Here is a 16,251-nt window from a genome sequence, read left to right on the forward strand (position 1 = left end):
GATTAGGAAGGTTTGGATGCTGCCGCAGAGGAGGGATTGGTGGACAGGCCCGTCCGCTGGCCCCCCGAACCACGACCGTGGTTCCCATGTTCCCGGCCGCGCAAAGTTTGTGGAGCTTGCGCCGGCCTGTGGCTCTGGGCAGGACATAGTGGGGCACCCCTTCCGTAGCCACGAAAGGGGCGAAAAGAAGACTGTGCAGGGCAGCTGGAGAGGCCCAAGGACTTTGCCGTAGCTCGCGAGTCCCTGAAACGCTCTTGAGCATTGTCCGCTTGGTCGCCAAAACGGTGACGGCCATCAAAAGGCATGTCCATGAGGGTGACCTGAACATACTCAGAAAAGCCAGTCGATCTCATCCAGGTGTAGCGTCGAAGGGCTACTGACGTAGAAATCGTCCTGCCTAGAGAGTCGGCGGTATCCAGCCCACAACGGATGGTAAACTTCGCCGCGTCCCTCCCGGCGGACATAGCCTGGGACAGCACTGTCCGGGCCTCCTCCAGACACTGAGGCAGCACCTGCGCAACCGTGTCCCACACGGGGAGAATAATAACCCAATAGACATGCGATGTTTACCGACCGCAGTCCCAAGCAGGCAGGAGAGAAAATCTTCTTCCCAAGATGAACCAGCTTCTTGGATTCCCTTTGCGGTGGAGCAGTAGGGAACGCGCTCTTGGAAGTTGAGGCTTGGACCACCAAGCTCTCAGGGGTGGAGTGTTGGGAGAGGAAAGTTGGGTCGCCCAGAGCCGGGCGGTGGCGTCGGGCAATCATCCTATCCACAGGAGCCCCATGTTGGGCCTGGACCAGGTGCCCAAAAGGACGTCGGTAAGGGCCTCATTAAACGGCAGCAGGGGCTCCGAAGAGCTCGCAGCCTGTTGAAGCACCACTGTCATGAGGTTAGTCCTGGCCGCCACTGTAGGAAGCTCGAGGTTGAGAGCCTCGGCTGCCCTACGCAACACCACTGCGTATGACGCTCCCTCCTCCGTAGCCATGGTTGGAGGAGACAACATGCCATGCTCAGGGGAGACGTCTAGACCACTGGCATCCCCCAGTTCCACTCTCCAGTCCTGCTCAGATTATAGCTGATCAGTCAGAGGGTCACCTGACCCCTCCCAGTCCTCCTCCTCATCATCTGGGTGCCAATCTGGCTGAAAAGGAACCCCAGGAGTGAACAGGGGCATAAAAACCCTGCTCGGCGCCAGATCTGGCATAGGGCGATGGGTCTACATCAGGATGGAGGCCGGGGTCGACGCCGGCCGGGGGCACGACCGGTGTCGGCTGCGGTAGCGGTGCCGGAGGAAGTGGTGCTGGTGGAGGTGTAATAGGGTCAACCGGCGCCGATCCGGATCCAGGCCTGGATCCAAGTGCGGCCTGCGGTGCCGGAGGAGAAGGCCTAGGCCCCCCCAACCAAGTCCGTGGGGCTCGAAGGCACGCCGGCGGGTTCAGGCTGCCCAAAGATGGCGTGCATCGCATCATAAAATTTACGAAGCTGGGCAGGAGTCGCTCCGGGTCCCGGAAAGGTAGGGAAGCCCGTAGTCGGCTCTTTGGGCTCTGAGCGCCGAGCCGTGGGAGGGGCACCGCCTGCATCCCTCGTCGCGTCAGCCAACCGACGGGGAGAAGTCGAAGAGCGACGATGCTTCTTCCACTTCTTCTTGTGAGTCGACTTACCTGACCCCGAGTACAAAAACTTCAAAGACTTGGAAGAGTGATGATGGCTCTGCGACCGGTCCCTTGACCTCCCTCGCGACCTTGAACGGCATGGAGTCGACTGCCGGCGCTCAAGAAGCTTTCGGGACCGCTCCCGCAAAGCCTTCGGAGCCATGGACCAGCAGTCAGAGCATGACTTGGGGTCGTGGTCGCGCTCCAGGCAAAAGAGGCACACGCGGTGCGGATCCGTAACCGACATCAGTCGGGTACACAAACCGCAAGCCTTGAAGCCGGGCATCCCGACGTGCACCAGGAGTCGTAGACTTGAAAAACGCGTCGTCAAAAGTCGCTCAAAAGGTTCAGTCAAAAAGTGACTGGAGGGAACGCTCTCCCCGGATCTGCGCTGGCTGGCACGGAAAAATGAATAACTGACGTCCGCACGCGAGGGCGGCGTCCAAGTAGCTACCGTAACGTCATTCCGGCGACCACTACACCAACGACAGACGCGGAGCCGACCGACGCCACCTTCCGACGCGCAGAGGTACTGCTGACGAAAAACTTTCCGGATCCAGTCTGACGCCTGGGGGTATTTCTAAGGTAAGGAATCTATAACTAATGGTTTCTTTCTGATCTATTAAAGAATTAAAAAAACATTAATTCATTATTGAGGGAGAATCATAGCCCTATTTTAAAGCCCTATTTTAAAGCACATTCCCATGCTCTACCTTTATTTATGTATTGATATATGTGTTCACATGAGTGCTTAATTGTGAATTCAAAACAGTCCTAGAAGTGTTATTTCATCTATTAGTGCATAAATATGTAACCAGTTTTAGACATCAAAGAGCACTATTCTCCTTGAACAAGGCATTAATCCATGGCGAGGAAAGCCCACACCTCCTCAACTCAACCCCCCAACTTTCTTGACCCCTGGTGGGACTACACTGGGCACCATTATCTTGAATTTCTCAGTGTTCATTTGTGTGAGCAGCAGTCACTTAATGCTGATGGATGTGACCAGGATTCCCTTAACTCCAGCGGATCCTGTTCGGGGCTGTGCGCCAACATTTTTCATGCCCTCCTTGTGAATTATGTATATTTCGCAATCCTGCATTGATTACTAAGTGGCACACAATTTGTTTGTTTCATAGGACTTGCAATTTAGATCATAACACACAGACTTGCCTTTTCCATAACGTAGGTAAGCTAGTTGCATAAAGGCCTCACCCCTTCCACTTTTGTTGTACTGGACACTTCCCTATCCAATAATTCAAATTCATGCAGATTTAACTAATGAGTGGAATTATTTGGAGACTTTAACCATAATCATGTTTAATTACATAGCATGTTATTGTGTATCCCAAACTTGGACAGAATTGCCTCCAAATTGATGAATTAATTCCTTAATTCCAGAAATTCCCAGATTCGCGCCCCTGCTTGATTCCGAGTATGACTCACAGATTCATTCAAGCTAAAACTTTGTCGAAACAAACAAGTGCAACAATGCGTCTAGAGAATAATTTTATTGACATCATAATTTATGTTTTGACCCTTGTATGCATTTCGTCCCAGATGCTTGTAAATATCTCAACAAGCTGAATCACCAGTGCACTTCTGGAACACTGCACCACTTACTTCCTGCCACTACAATGCATTTAAAATGGAATGAGGAATACAATATTTTATCCAACATTAAGCCTAAGAATGCTTTTTTTGGGGTGTTTATAGTGAACACTGAATTATCATTCTGGACTGAAGTTAACTGTGAACTCATTAGGTTCAACGTAAAACTTGAGACAGACAAATCATTTTAGTATATAAATTATTTTGATTTGATAATGCTTAGTTGAACCACTGCTTTTGTTATATATGTGTCAATTTAGTGGCATGGTACCCTCAGGATGTGTCTTGGTGTCCATTCCAGGTAGACTGAGAATGGCTCTCTTTGTCCCTTTACAACAGATAAAGTGAATGTGAAAACCTGCAATACAGGTCTTTTGTCACATAAATAAACCACATACAATAAAAAAGATACATGACCAGAAAATAATTACCTCAGCGGCCCTTCTTTTTCCAATATTCCAGCTATAATATTGCTCCACAGACTTTGCACAGAATGGTTCGACATCTTCACCTTGAAAAGCACAGAGGACAGCGTGACACAAATGATATTTAAACATTTCCCCAAATTGATTAGATTCCAGTGTACTTGTTCGGGATTTAGTGGAACCACACCAAAATAATTTTATATGATAATGGCACATATGCACCTTTATTCAAATACAATTGTTACTGAACTTTTTTTACAATACAATGATGAAAGTCGAATTTATATGCATAAAACATCAATAATGAAAAATTTCCTAGCTATCGTAATGGAAAGTTTCAATTCTATTAAGGACTCGGAGGCGAGGATTATGCTTTATCTTTCTTTACTTTAAGGCCAGCAGCCATTTTAAAGTCATCAAAACAAACAACTATTTCCATGATACATCGGGACTATTACAAGAAAACAATAGAGTGTCCATGTGTAGAGTGTCCTTTGCTCTCTGCTCCAATCACAGGTCCCGAGGTGATGGTAGTCCTCTTTCACTGTCCAATCTCCCACTTTCATTGCTGAAGGTCAGCCAGCCCAGAGGCTTCACGAATCTTGTTTCCCCGAATCAACTGAAACGCAAAGCAGAATATGAGCGACAATCGTGGCTAAACAGCAGAGCAAAAAAATGTATGGTAACATCTGGTGATATCATAACCATAAAAATAATTGACTTACCCCAGTACGCGGGAGGGAAGGAATCAAAGAGACTTTGTACCCTGGGTGGGATAATCCTCGCCTCCGAGTCCTTAAAAGAATTGAAACTTTCCGTTACGATAGCTAGGAAATTTTTCATTCTATGTCAGGACCGGAGGCGAGGATTATGCTCGTTTAAAGTTTGCTCACCACCAAGTGAGCCGTATCAATAATCGGCTTAAAATAAAACCGCTTAAAAGTGGAGTCTGAAGACCAATCTGCTGCATTCAGAATGTCTTCCAGACGAGCTCCCAGGGTAAATGCCTTAGAGGCCATCGCTCCTCTGGTCGAGTGAGCGCCGAAGATTCGAAGATCAATTCTGGCCTCCTGCATGACCCACCTTACCCATCGGGTAATGGTGGGGGAAGAAACCGCCTTATGAGGTCTTCTAAGTGCAATGAGTAATTGCTGTTCCCCCGGAGTGCGGAATTCCATCCTCATTTGCCTTGAGGCAGGCCACCACGCTCAGCTTCGGGGAATCCGGAAACGCCGGATAAGCAATGGATCTTGTTCCACACTTCGTTCGTCTACGGATCGTAAAAGTGACCCCCGTGGGGACAAAAAATCCTACTGGTAATATCAAGGGCCCTGACATCCGAAATCCTTCTGCATGAGATAAGGCAGAGAAGCATCGCCAATTTTGTCGATAGTTCTTTCCTAGAGAGGAACCTATTCGGCTGCCAAGACAGAAACAAATTTAACACCTGGTTAACATCCCAAAGCTGAGAATAACGAGGCTCAGGCGGTAGCGAGAGGCGGATGCCTCGAAAGAGGCGACAGACCAAGGAGTGTTCACCCACCGGGGACCCATCAACCATGATGTGACCCGCCGAAATGGCAAAACGGAAAGTGTTGATAGTTCTATAAGCCAAGCCCTCTTCCGCCAGAAGCCCAAAAATTCAGAATCGAGGTCACATCTGTTGCCACGGGATTGAGACCCCGTCGCACACACCAACGGTACCACCTTCTCCAGGTGGAACGGTAGCGTTTGATGGTGCTGTCGGCCCAAGCCTTTGAAATTAACTTCTCAGCCGCTCCTGAAATGTCTCAGACCGCCCAGCATCCCCTGAAATCCTCCATGCCATGAGGGCGAGACAGCCCTGCTCTATCAATGGATTGAGAAGAAGAGTCGGAGAGAGGGGGAGAGGGATTGGAAAATCCCACGAAAGTTCCAAAAGAACCGGAAACCACACTTGAGACCTCAATATCGGGGAAACGAGAACCACGTCCGCATTCTGGCGTCGCACCTGGGCTGAGACCCTCGTGAGCATGGCAAACGGGGGGAAAGCATAGCCTTGTTCGTCCTGCCAATTCTGCAGAAACACATCCGCTTGCGCTGCCAGGGGAATCCGGTCTCCAACTGAAGAACCTGGGCAGCTGATGATCCAAGCGAGAGGCAAAGAGGTCCACTAAAAACGGACCCCAAAGTGACTGGAGATTTGCAAAAACCTCAGATGCAATCTCCAAAGACTGCCGTCGTGGAGATGGCAGGACTGAAAATCCGCTATCTGGTTGTCCCGACCCGGAAGGCCCTCCACCGTCACTGACACATGATGGTCCAGACAATACTTCCAAAAGTTTGCTGCCATGTCCGAGAGAGCCCTCGAGCGCGTGCCCCCAAGATGGTTGATATACCGGACAGTTGACATGTTGTCCATCTTGAGTAGAACACAAGAACGAACCGAGTCTTTGGTCATACATTGGATCGCAAATGACCCCGCTAATAGCTCCAGACAGTTGATGTGCAACTGTTGCTCCATAGGAGACCACACACTGCCTGTTGTGAACTCGTCACATCGTGAGCCCCAGCCTGATCTACTGGCGTCGGACTCGATAACGATATCTGGCACAAAATCGCATGTCCATCCAGGCTTTCATGTTGGAAAGCCACCATTGACTCTCCTCCCTGGCCACCACCGAGAGAGACACCTGCTGAGAGTAGGAGAGGCCTTTGCGAAGATGCTGTGCCTTGAGGCGTTGCAAGGCCCTGTAATGGAGAGGGCCTGGAAAAATGGCTTGGATGGACGCTGACAGAAGTCTTACGATGCGGGCTATCTGTCTGAGGGAGAGCTGGTGCTGGGTGAGAGCTCTCCTCAACTCGTGACGGATTTTTGTCATCTTCCGGGAGGGAAGGCTGAGAGTAGCGGCGACCGAGTCGATGGAAAACCCCAGGAAAACCACCTTCTGGGACGGAACGAGCATTTATTACGTCTCGTTGATCACAAAGCCCAGGCTTTGGAGTAGATTGACCTCTGTCTGAAGCTGCTGAGACAGAGCCGTGGGACATTGTGCCATGAGTAAAATGTTGTACAAATAAACTATGAGTCGCATCCTGGACGCACGCAGACATTCGATCACCGGACGCAGAACCTTGGTGAAGCACCAAGGAGGGAGGATAGACCGAAAGGAAGGGTGGTGAATTTGTACACCTTGTCCCGCCAAAGAATCTGCAGGAACCTCCGATGTGGGGGAAAAATTTGTATGGTCAGATATGCATCTTTTAGGTCTAGGCGCGCCATCCAGTCGTTTGGTCTGAGAAGAAGATGGATTTCTTCCATCTTAAGTGGCGGTAAACCAGCCACTCGTTGAACTCGCGCAAATTGATGACGGGTCTCTGGCCCCCGTTCGCCTTGTCCACTACAAAAAGATTGCTCATGAAGCCGCGAGCATGGTAAGTGGACTGCACGACCGCCCCCTTGAGTAAAAGAGACTGGACCTCCCGGTCGACAAAGCGTTGTCAACCGCCGAGAACACCAGAGGACGCGGCAAAGCCAGCTGAATGGGCTCCCCGTGGAACTCTATATGAAAGCCTCTGACAGTTTGGAGTACCCATGCATCGCCCGTGACAGAAGTCCAAGCCTGGAAAAAATGCGCCAGCCGGCCCCCCACTTTTAGTTGGGAAGAAGGGAGAACACTCACCGGAAGAACTGGAGATGCTGCAGCCTCTGCCACCACGGTTCTTTCCTTGCTGTCCCCTTGTAGGGTAGAAGTTGCCGAATCTGGCTTGATCCTGATAAGCTTCTTGGTTGGAGCTCCTCTCTGATGGTTAGGGCGGCCGGACGAGCGGCCCCTGCCTCGACCGGCCCCTCGGAAAACCCGCAGGCAAAAGACCTTCTGAATAGAGGTTTGCGCCCTGTCCAAGGACGTGAATGTATTCACGAAGCGCCCAAGTTCCTTCATAAAAGGCTCATCAAAAAGGCCTCCTTGGACGATGGGACCTGCCTCTGAATCTGCCAAGTCTCCCAGTTTGGGGTCCACTTTTATCAGTAGGGATCTTCGTCGTTCTGTCGATATGGCACAGTTGGCATTTCCCAGTAATACCACCACGTGCTGGGCCCAAGATGAGAGGTTCTCTGGGGAGATCAGGGCACCCGATAATTTGGCTTCCTCAGCCATATCGAGCTTTTTTGTTATGGGTCCAAGAATATCCAGGAGCTTGTCTTGGCAAGCCCACCAAGACCGGTCGATACCCTTTTTGGGATCCTTTACGAATGTTTATAGAAACGTCGCCATGCGCGGGTCAATTTCGAGGGTTGCCGCCACCTTACCTTCTAAAGAGGGGCGTGGACACTCCGCCCTAAGGCAGTTGCGCACCGAGGCCTCTAGCGGCCGGCGGATGCGGCTGGCGACGTACTGGGAGACCTTTCACAGGGCGCCCAGTCTGAGGATCTAGGATGCAAGATGTCATCGGGATCCAGCATATCTGCGCAGAGATTCTGCTCATCAGCGCCAGGAACAGAAGTGGCAGGCGCTGGTTACGAAGGCCTCCAGGGACGTGAAGGACCAGCCCCCTCATCGTTCCCTTGAGCAGATTCCTCAGGAGTGGCTGTTGCAGGTGGGGAGGGGGGTATGCTAGCTAAGAAAGTCTGCTTGAGGCGGGCGAAGGTATCGGTGTCAACCACTGCGTGTTTGGCCAGCTTAGGGGGGAGGCGGTTGAGGGTCAGCGGTGGCAGGGCTGGAAGGGAGAGAGGCGGAATGGCCTGAGCTGCTTTGACTAATTTATCGCAGGCTAGCTTGATTTTACGGGAGAGGCGGTCTTCTAATGGGGCCATAGCCTGCTCCACCGCTTTATGAATGGAAGAGTCTACTGCATCGTAGAAATCCTCATCCCACTGCAACGCCGTGAGCGGGTCTTCCTCCCACTGATCATCCTGGTCATCCAGGTAAGTATCCTCTTGATAGGACTCTATGAGGATAGAAGAAAAGCGCTACGTAGGTAAGTAATAGAAGAAAAGCACTACGTAGGTAAGTGGGAAATGACTGGCGGAGGGGAACGCCGCAATATGGGAGACTGGGTGTCAGCCGACTTGTCAGCAAGCGGAGCTCACCTTCAGGAACCAAGCCCTGGGACCCAACAGCCCTGGTGCTAGATTGGAAGGGCAGCCTGTCAAATAAATGGGCCCCAGCAGGACTCAACCTGCCATACAGACTCCAAGGAGAGTGAGATAGGCCTAAAGATACGGACCCCCGAGGCTGGGTATAATCCTCAGTCCACAGCCTCACAGAATGTTACAGACCTTGTGTATGTAAGGCGTTCTGGGGGCGTTAAATCAAACAGCTGCCTAATGGTAGGAACAGACCGTGAACGGTGTTGAGACTGGTGGAGGCTCACTCGCTGCAGTGCGTTCCGAGATTCAAAATGCACGGAATCTCAGGAACGCACGCAGCGCGGAGGACGCAGACACGTGCCCTCAAGCGGTGAAATAACACACCGCGAGCCGCAGCAAAACACGCAGCCGCTAGGGAGGAATACTCCCACGGCTGGAAAACGAGTCTCCTGAGTAGCGGCTGGCTCGCGCTTAATCACCTCACAAAAGCACACCATAGAATACGCGGCGAACTGTTAAACGGCAATAAATCACAAGTAAACGGCGCGTGACGGACTGCAGCCGGCGCGCGCTGTAATCACAGATATCAGAGCGCGAAGGCTCCAGAAAGCGCCCAAGGGGAAAAAACAAGAAAACCCCCCAGAAACAGGCAAAACTGATACAAATCAAGGCAATAATGAGTCTAGCATTAACACAAATCAATAATGAGTGTAGCTTTAAAATTATCACAACAATGTCAAACAGCAAATGTTAATTCCATAAACCACTGAGAGAAAAGTAATCGTGACTTATCTGGCTGCAGCAGCAAAGAAAGAGGAAGATTGGACAGTGAAAGAGGACTACCATCACCTCGGGGACCTGTGATTGGAGCAGAGAGCAAGGGACACTCTAGACATGGACACTCTATTGTTTTCTTGTGATATTCCCGATGTATCATGGGAATAGTTGTTTGTTTTGATTACTTTAAAATGGCTGCTGTCATTAAAGTAAAGAAAGATAAAGCATAATCCTCGCCTCCGGTCCTGACATAGACTCCACTGTTAATCTCAATAACTTACAAAAATAACTTATGTACATGGTCATTATTTGAAGAGTTTTGTTACGTGCTGTTAAGAAGCTTTCCAGCCACAAAACAGCTTTAAATATAACTGGAACAATTGGTACCAGCTTATATTTTCCAAGTGGGGATCCTTCCACAGGAGTATCCAGGTTTGGGTTAGTGATGGGTGGCAATAGGGGATCTTCAGATTTGCAGAAAGTACAAAAATAGAGAAGGATCTACTGGTAGAACTGTCTTCCTCATTTTGTAGAAGAATTCCAATGATGGAATCTCTTCTGGACTTACTGTTCACTTTCTCACAGTTCGAGAACAATCCTGGTTCTAGACCTAGGCAATGCATTTGTAATGGGTACCATTGCACCCTAAAGCACCTCTTTTGCTGTGTGAACCTGACTGAGATGTCAATAATGGTGTTTGTATTGAATTTATGTATGCATGTACTGGTTGTACCTTGGTGCGAACATAGATGGGAATCAATGAAACGCTAAGAGTTCAGGAACCAATCCTATTGTATTTGGTGGGAAGGCAGCAGTTAAGTTCTAGTGTGTTAGGGTAATGCTTCTTCAAAAGTTGCGTCTTCAGTTTCTTTCCCAACAGCAGGAGGGTTTGAGTAGTTCTGATGTAGGTGGGGAGTCTTTGTAAGATCCTGTTCTGTACATAAAGCAGGTCTGCATTGTGTTTTTTCTTTGCATCTTTTGGTCTCCTGTCTAAAGATGTCTTTGTTCCTGCCATGACACTGGCCTGCAAAGGTGGCTAGTTTTGTGACCAGGTATGTAAGTGTACTATTTCTGATGGCCATGCATGTGATACAGCTGGTCTTGAACATGATACTGATCGGGACGGGAAGCCAGTAAAGTCTTGAGGAGATGTGCTGGGGTTTGTATTGTGGAGGTGGCTGAACAGGGTGTTGCCTTAGGCTAAGTGAGAGAGGATCATGGCTTGCACTGTTGTTCTAAAATCATTTTCTGGGGGACACAGTTACCTTTTCTTCAGGAGAGAGAGATGATACAAAGCACCTTGGTCTACCTGGCAACACATTCTCTAAATTTGAGGGTTTTTTCAAGGGGGAGTGCTAGGGATTTTGCTATGTTTGTCAGCAGAATGGCAACATCAACCTAGGCCCATGTCAAACAGCTAGGATGGAATCTGTGGCTGTTTGGAGCTATTGGTAGATAACAGGAATTCTACGTTCATCAGGTTGAATTGGAGGTAGGTACTTGGCATCTACATCAGAATTAGTTTAAAGCAGGATTTCAGTTGCTGAATGTTTTCAGCAGAGGAGTGATTAAGGTAGAGTTACATGTAAAACACCAAAATAATACCCCTTTCCGCAGTAGTCCTCATTCACTATTAAAATCATCCAAAAGTTTCAGGAATTCACTAGAAGAGCCAGGAAGCAAATGCTTATTGATTTGAAGTGACCTCAGACCCAAACTTTCACCTGTAATTAACAAATTAAATGAAATACTCTAACTCTCAAGGAAATTAAATTTTTTCAATCTTAATTCACTAGTTGAAAAAACAGAGTAACTCATGTGTAGCGATTGGAAACATTATGACCCGCTCGCCACCTGGCCCGATGATCTGGGAACACCGCCTAAAGTATCAAAGGAACCTCGAATGACCATGGTCTCCAAGCTATCGATGAATGCCCAAGTGGACAAATTAGCAAGATCAAGCTTTGTTACTATAAAAACCCAGACAAATCTTCCTCCATTTGGGATTCACACACAAGGTCCAAGCTACCATCTCCCTTGTTCTGTCCAAACTCGGTTACCCAATAGCCTCTACCACAAATCACCTTTAACGACCATGAAAGAACAAGTTACTTACCTTCAGTAACAATGTATCTTTTTTTTTTTGCAGAGTTTTATATAGCGCAAACTTGACCCGAATCAGGTATCAGAGCGCTTTACATAGCACCAGTTACGTTACATGAGGAAACACATGAGTTTTTGGTAGGCACGGGGAGATTAAGTGATTTGCCCAGAATCACAGGATGTTCAGCGTCATTGCCGAGACTCAAACCCAGTTCCCCAGGTTCGAGGTCGACCGCCCTAGCCTTGAGGCCAACTCCTCCCCCCTGATCTGGTAGAGACACAGTCTAGCCACAGATTCCTTAACTTAAAATATCCTCCAGGCGCCAGCCTGGCTCCAGAGATTTTTCAGCAGTACCTCTGTGCGCCGTGGGTCGGCGTAGCATGGCTCCGCCCTGACGTCGTCTACGGATATAACATCAGTGGAGCCATATATGTCACTCCTGGTGCACTGACGTCAGTTTTCTACTGTGAAACTTTTCTGCGCTGCAATGCGGAGCCACTACTAACACTGTGAGAGTTTGGGAACAGTATGCCAAAAAAGATTAAAAATCTTTGAAACAAAAATGACAATAAAGAATAAAAATGATGAGAAACATCACAATGCATGATAGAGAAAAACACTTCAGACTGTAAGGAACTGAAAAGAGAAGAGCAGAGTGCTCGCCCCTAGAAACTGTCTTGCATAAGCAAAAAACCATACCCTCCTGGAGGCAAAACAGCAATGGAAATTAATGTTATGGTAAACGACAAGCAGTCTGCAACCACATGAATGTTATGGTAATGGACAACAAGACTGTAACAACATGACTGTTATGGCAATTGACATTTCAGCAACAACAGAGAATGTGCAACCATACGCACTATATATGACCAAATGACTGTAGCACAGTCAAATAGACCCCAAACGAATGGAGAAAAAGTATCAGGGGGGTGAGAGGGAAGAAGGACATAACCAATCTCCACACTGGAAAAGAACCAGGGTGCAAGAGCATGGATGGATAAAGGAGCCCACCACCCAATTGCGAGAATGGGTGGAGAAGCAACAGGTAAAACAGAGTAAGAAATCCTGACCTGGGAAGGATGTGAAGGAGACGAACATGCAGGAAGACAGAGACCACTGGTAGAGAAATCAGTGGGTAGAACCCAACCTAAAAAGGTCTTTGCAGAGCGGGGAGGATGGGTGGGCATTAAGGACTCTGCGACTAGACTGTGTCTCTACCAGATACATTGTTACTGAAGGTAAGTAACTTGTTCATCTGATAGATACATCTAGCTGCAGATTCCTTAAATTAGAATAGATACCAAAGCTATACCGAATTTTAGGAGGGTCTGCAACTGAAACCCACCAAGTTCCAAAAGAGAACTAATCCATCAATAAGACTGACTAAAACAGGTGGGGACAGCAAGTGCAAGTGTGGCTGACACTAGACCCTGTAAAGGAGCAGTAACAAGGAAAGGTAATGGTAACACAGCCCGTCAGAGGACAATACAAGACGTCCCTCGTCCAAGAAAGGACAAGGGGAGATCACAGAAAGCAGAATGGTCAGTGCACAATGGAAGAAAATCCAAAAGCCTTTGTAATGAGAATGAAAAGCCAAACTGTGCGCAGGATCCCATGGATCTGCAAAAACAAAGAAAGTCAAAGAGAAGGACAAACAGCATAACAGAGTCAGAACGTACAAATGAGTATGCACCACTGTGAATGCCAGGAATGACAGGTGTAGAGGCAGATGTCACCCATGTAGAGATTTGAAAAACCATGACTACAATGAGAGACATGTGTGGATGATAGGGATGCACATAGGCAGACAGTGTGAACCGTGGGAGCCACTCACACATATGCAAAAACTCATGCAAAGTAGCCTCGACAGAACACCCACGTTCCGTGTCATTCTGCTGACTCATCACCTGGTAGGCATACTGACCAAGTATGCCCAGGGGTACAGTGGGTGAAGAGCAGAAACATAATGCTCGCTCTCATAAGAAAGAGAGAAAGAGGGAGAGAATATGGGGCTAAGAAACCCAAGATACTGCAACATGGAAGAAAGAGTATGTGTGCCTTCTTGCAGTGTGTATAGATAGTATGAGACATATATATATATATATATATATATATACATATTTTTTTTAAAGACAAGGGATTTCTCGAAGAGCAAACCCAAGACAAATACAGAAGCCCGCACAATGACATAATATACGTCAAAACAGAGTAAATCACATACATATAAAGTCAGAAATATGTAAATATAACCATATACAGAAACTGTATAAATGACTATGAGCCTCCCTGAGCAAGGAAACTGGTAAAGATAGCCGCGGCAGAGGTCATGAGCAGAGGAACCAGAGTCCCTGTCCGGGAAGTGCGTAGGAAAAAAGGGGGGGGCACAAGACAATGTGCAGAGCAATCCCCCGAGAGGGTCTGAGCCATGAGGGAAGACCACGGACAGAAGCACTTCCTACCACCAAAGATTGAAGGATAGAACGCAGCCAACACTGTGGCACACTTCGGAGCAGCAGGCACCAGTACCGGTGAACCTATGTATACCCACATACCGTGCCAGAACTGAAATCGGAATGGAGACTGTTCCGGAAGTGGAACAGAACAACATTCTCCCAAGAAACATTGGCTTACGGCTAAGACAGCCAACATACGTAGAAGGGCCAAAGGCAAGAAAATTAAGAGTTGAACACGCTGGGGCGCGCCTGTTGTGGCGTAAACAAAATACTCTGGAGAAATCTGCAACCACAGAGGCAGTAGAGAACTACGGACCAACCGTAAAGACAAACATGTAAGCTCCAAGGAAAGCTATGTCACCCTTGTGGGTCTTACCAGAGGAGAAGTCCCACAACAGTAGACAACCACAACGCGAGAAGCCTACTGTAGAAACTATAGGAAGATTCCCCAGAGGGAAAGAAGAGAACAATCCTAAGAGGACCTCGCGAGATTCTTCGGAAGGACCATCCAGGTACACACACCATCTAGGAAGAACACTTCCCATGGTAGGTAGAATGGCTATACAATAACCAATTAATACCCCACATAGGGTATGTCACTTCCCTATAAAAGCAAGGGAATTCCTCTTGAGACTAGCTCTTAGACAGAGGAGTCGAAAATAAGGGCAGAAACAGCTGTCTAGCTGTACAGACCGTCCGTGTAATAGCAGATTTAACCCGGAGACAGATACCAGAGAAAAGCAGCGACAATGCTGCAACCAACGCAAACAAGATCAGAAATCCGCAACAAAGGACGAGAAGCAATGTGACTCACGGAAAACCAGACATGAGACGTTGGACCCCTGAGTCTGCATGACTGTCAAGAAGGTGAGCCCCATCAAAGGGCAAATCTCGAAGACGTTTCTGAACATTTTCAGGAAAACTGCCATCATGCAGCCAGGCATGGCGACGCAGAGCAACTAACCTGGCCATAGCCCGACCCACAGAGTCAGTGGTGCCCATGGCTGACCAAATTGAAAACAGTGCCAGTTCACGACCACCTTGGAGTATCCGAACCAGGTCAGCCAGAGGGCCTTTTGGAAGAGAGGGAAGAAGGGGCTCAACTGACTCCCAGAGGGCGAAAGTAGCTCACGCAAACATGCAGGACGTTTTCAAGGATCGAAGGTCCGAGCTCGTGGACACAAATATATGGCGACCACACATCTCCAACCATCGAGACTCCCTAGTAGGTGGAAGTTATGGAGGAGAGGAGGAAGGCAGCAAGGCTGAGGCTGCCTGGACGACCAGCCCTTGAGCCCTAGGGTGGAGGGACAAACAGACAGGGTCATCTGGAGCTGGGCAATGATGATGTGTGATAGCACTAGCCACAGGGTCCCCCGATGAGGGCTGCGCCCAAGTCCCCAGCAGGATGTTGTACAACGACTCGCCAAAGGGCGGCAAGGGCTCGACATCCACGTCGCCCTGGTGTAGCAGATCCAACAAGGGATCAGAAGGCAGAGAGACTGATGGAGGCTGGATCTGTAGAATGTCAGCAGCTTTAACGAACAACTCCTGCAAACGCTGCACTAGTCTCCATGGCCATTCTAGGTGGCGACAGCAGATCATCAATGGGGCGGCAGCAGGCTAACAAGTCCACCAAAAGCCAAAGACTCTGCAGCCAGAGGAGGACTAAGGGCCTGGAAGCGCTCCACCGGAACACGTTCCGGGAAACATGGAAGCAACACTGGGTGGGGGGGGTTGAACCCCCATGGGGGACATCCTACATGAGCAAAGGAGCAGCACGGGACATCACCGGCGTCGAACGACGTCGAGACAGCGTCACATCGACGCCGAAGGAGACTCCATCGACCGGTGTTGACTCATCATCCACCGCGATGGGAGACTGCGGTATGGGACGTGTCGACTTGGAGATAAGTCCTCTGCTGCGGCCGCATCAGACGTCATCGCAGGGAGCCCCACAGGACTGTGCCCCGATGCTGAAGGAGGACGCGGTCCAGCATCTGACTGGGAAGCCCCACTAGGCCGACTCCCGACGTCGCAGCAACTCTGGAACCAGAGTCAGGGCACTCGATTGGCTCCGAGGGCGAACTCACAGTGAGCTCCCAATCCCTACCACTCTGTGGGGCCCAAAGGTGCGACAGGGAGAGAGGGTGACCC

The 16,251-nt window shown here is 49.0% G+C and overlaps 1 protein-coding gene across 4 annotated transcripts in view; it reads right to left on the reverse strand.

Moving 5' to 3' along the window:
• Window positions 1–16,251, reverse strand: part of YEATS2 (YEATS domain containing 2) — a 1,415,500-nt gene that overhangs the window by 214,905 nt on the left and 1,184,344 nt on the right. For all 4 annotated transcript variants that reach the window (XM_085634927.1, XM_085634925.1, XM_085634929.1 and 1 more), the window contains one exon: window positions 3,696–3,775. In XM_085634927.1, coding sequence (XP_085491053.1) covers window positions 3,696–3,775 — 80 coding nt within the window. The remainder of the gene's footprint in view (window positions 1–3,695; window positions 3,776–16,251) is intronic.

Source organism: Triturus cristatus, chromosome 11, assembly GCF_964204655.1.
Source record: "Triturus cristatus chromosome 11, aTriCri1.1, whole genome shotgun sequence".
Taxonomy (NCBI): Eukaryota; Metazoa; Chordata; class Amphibia; order Caudata; family Salamandridae; genus Triturus; species Triturus cristatus.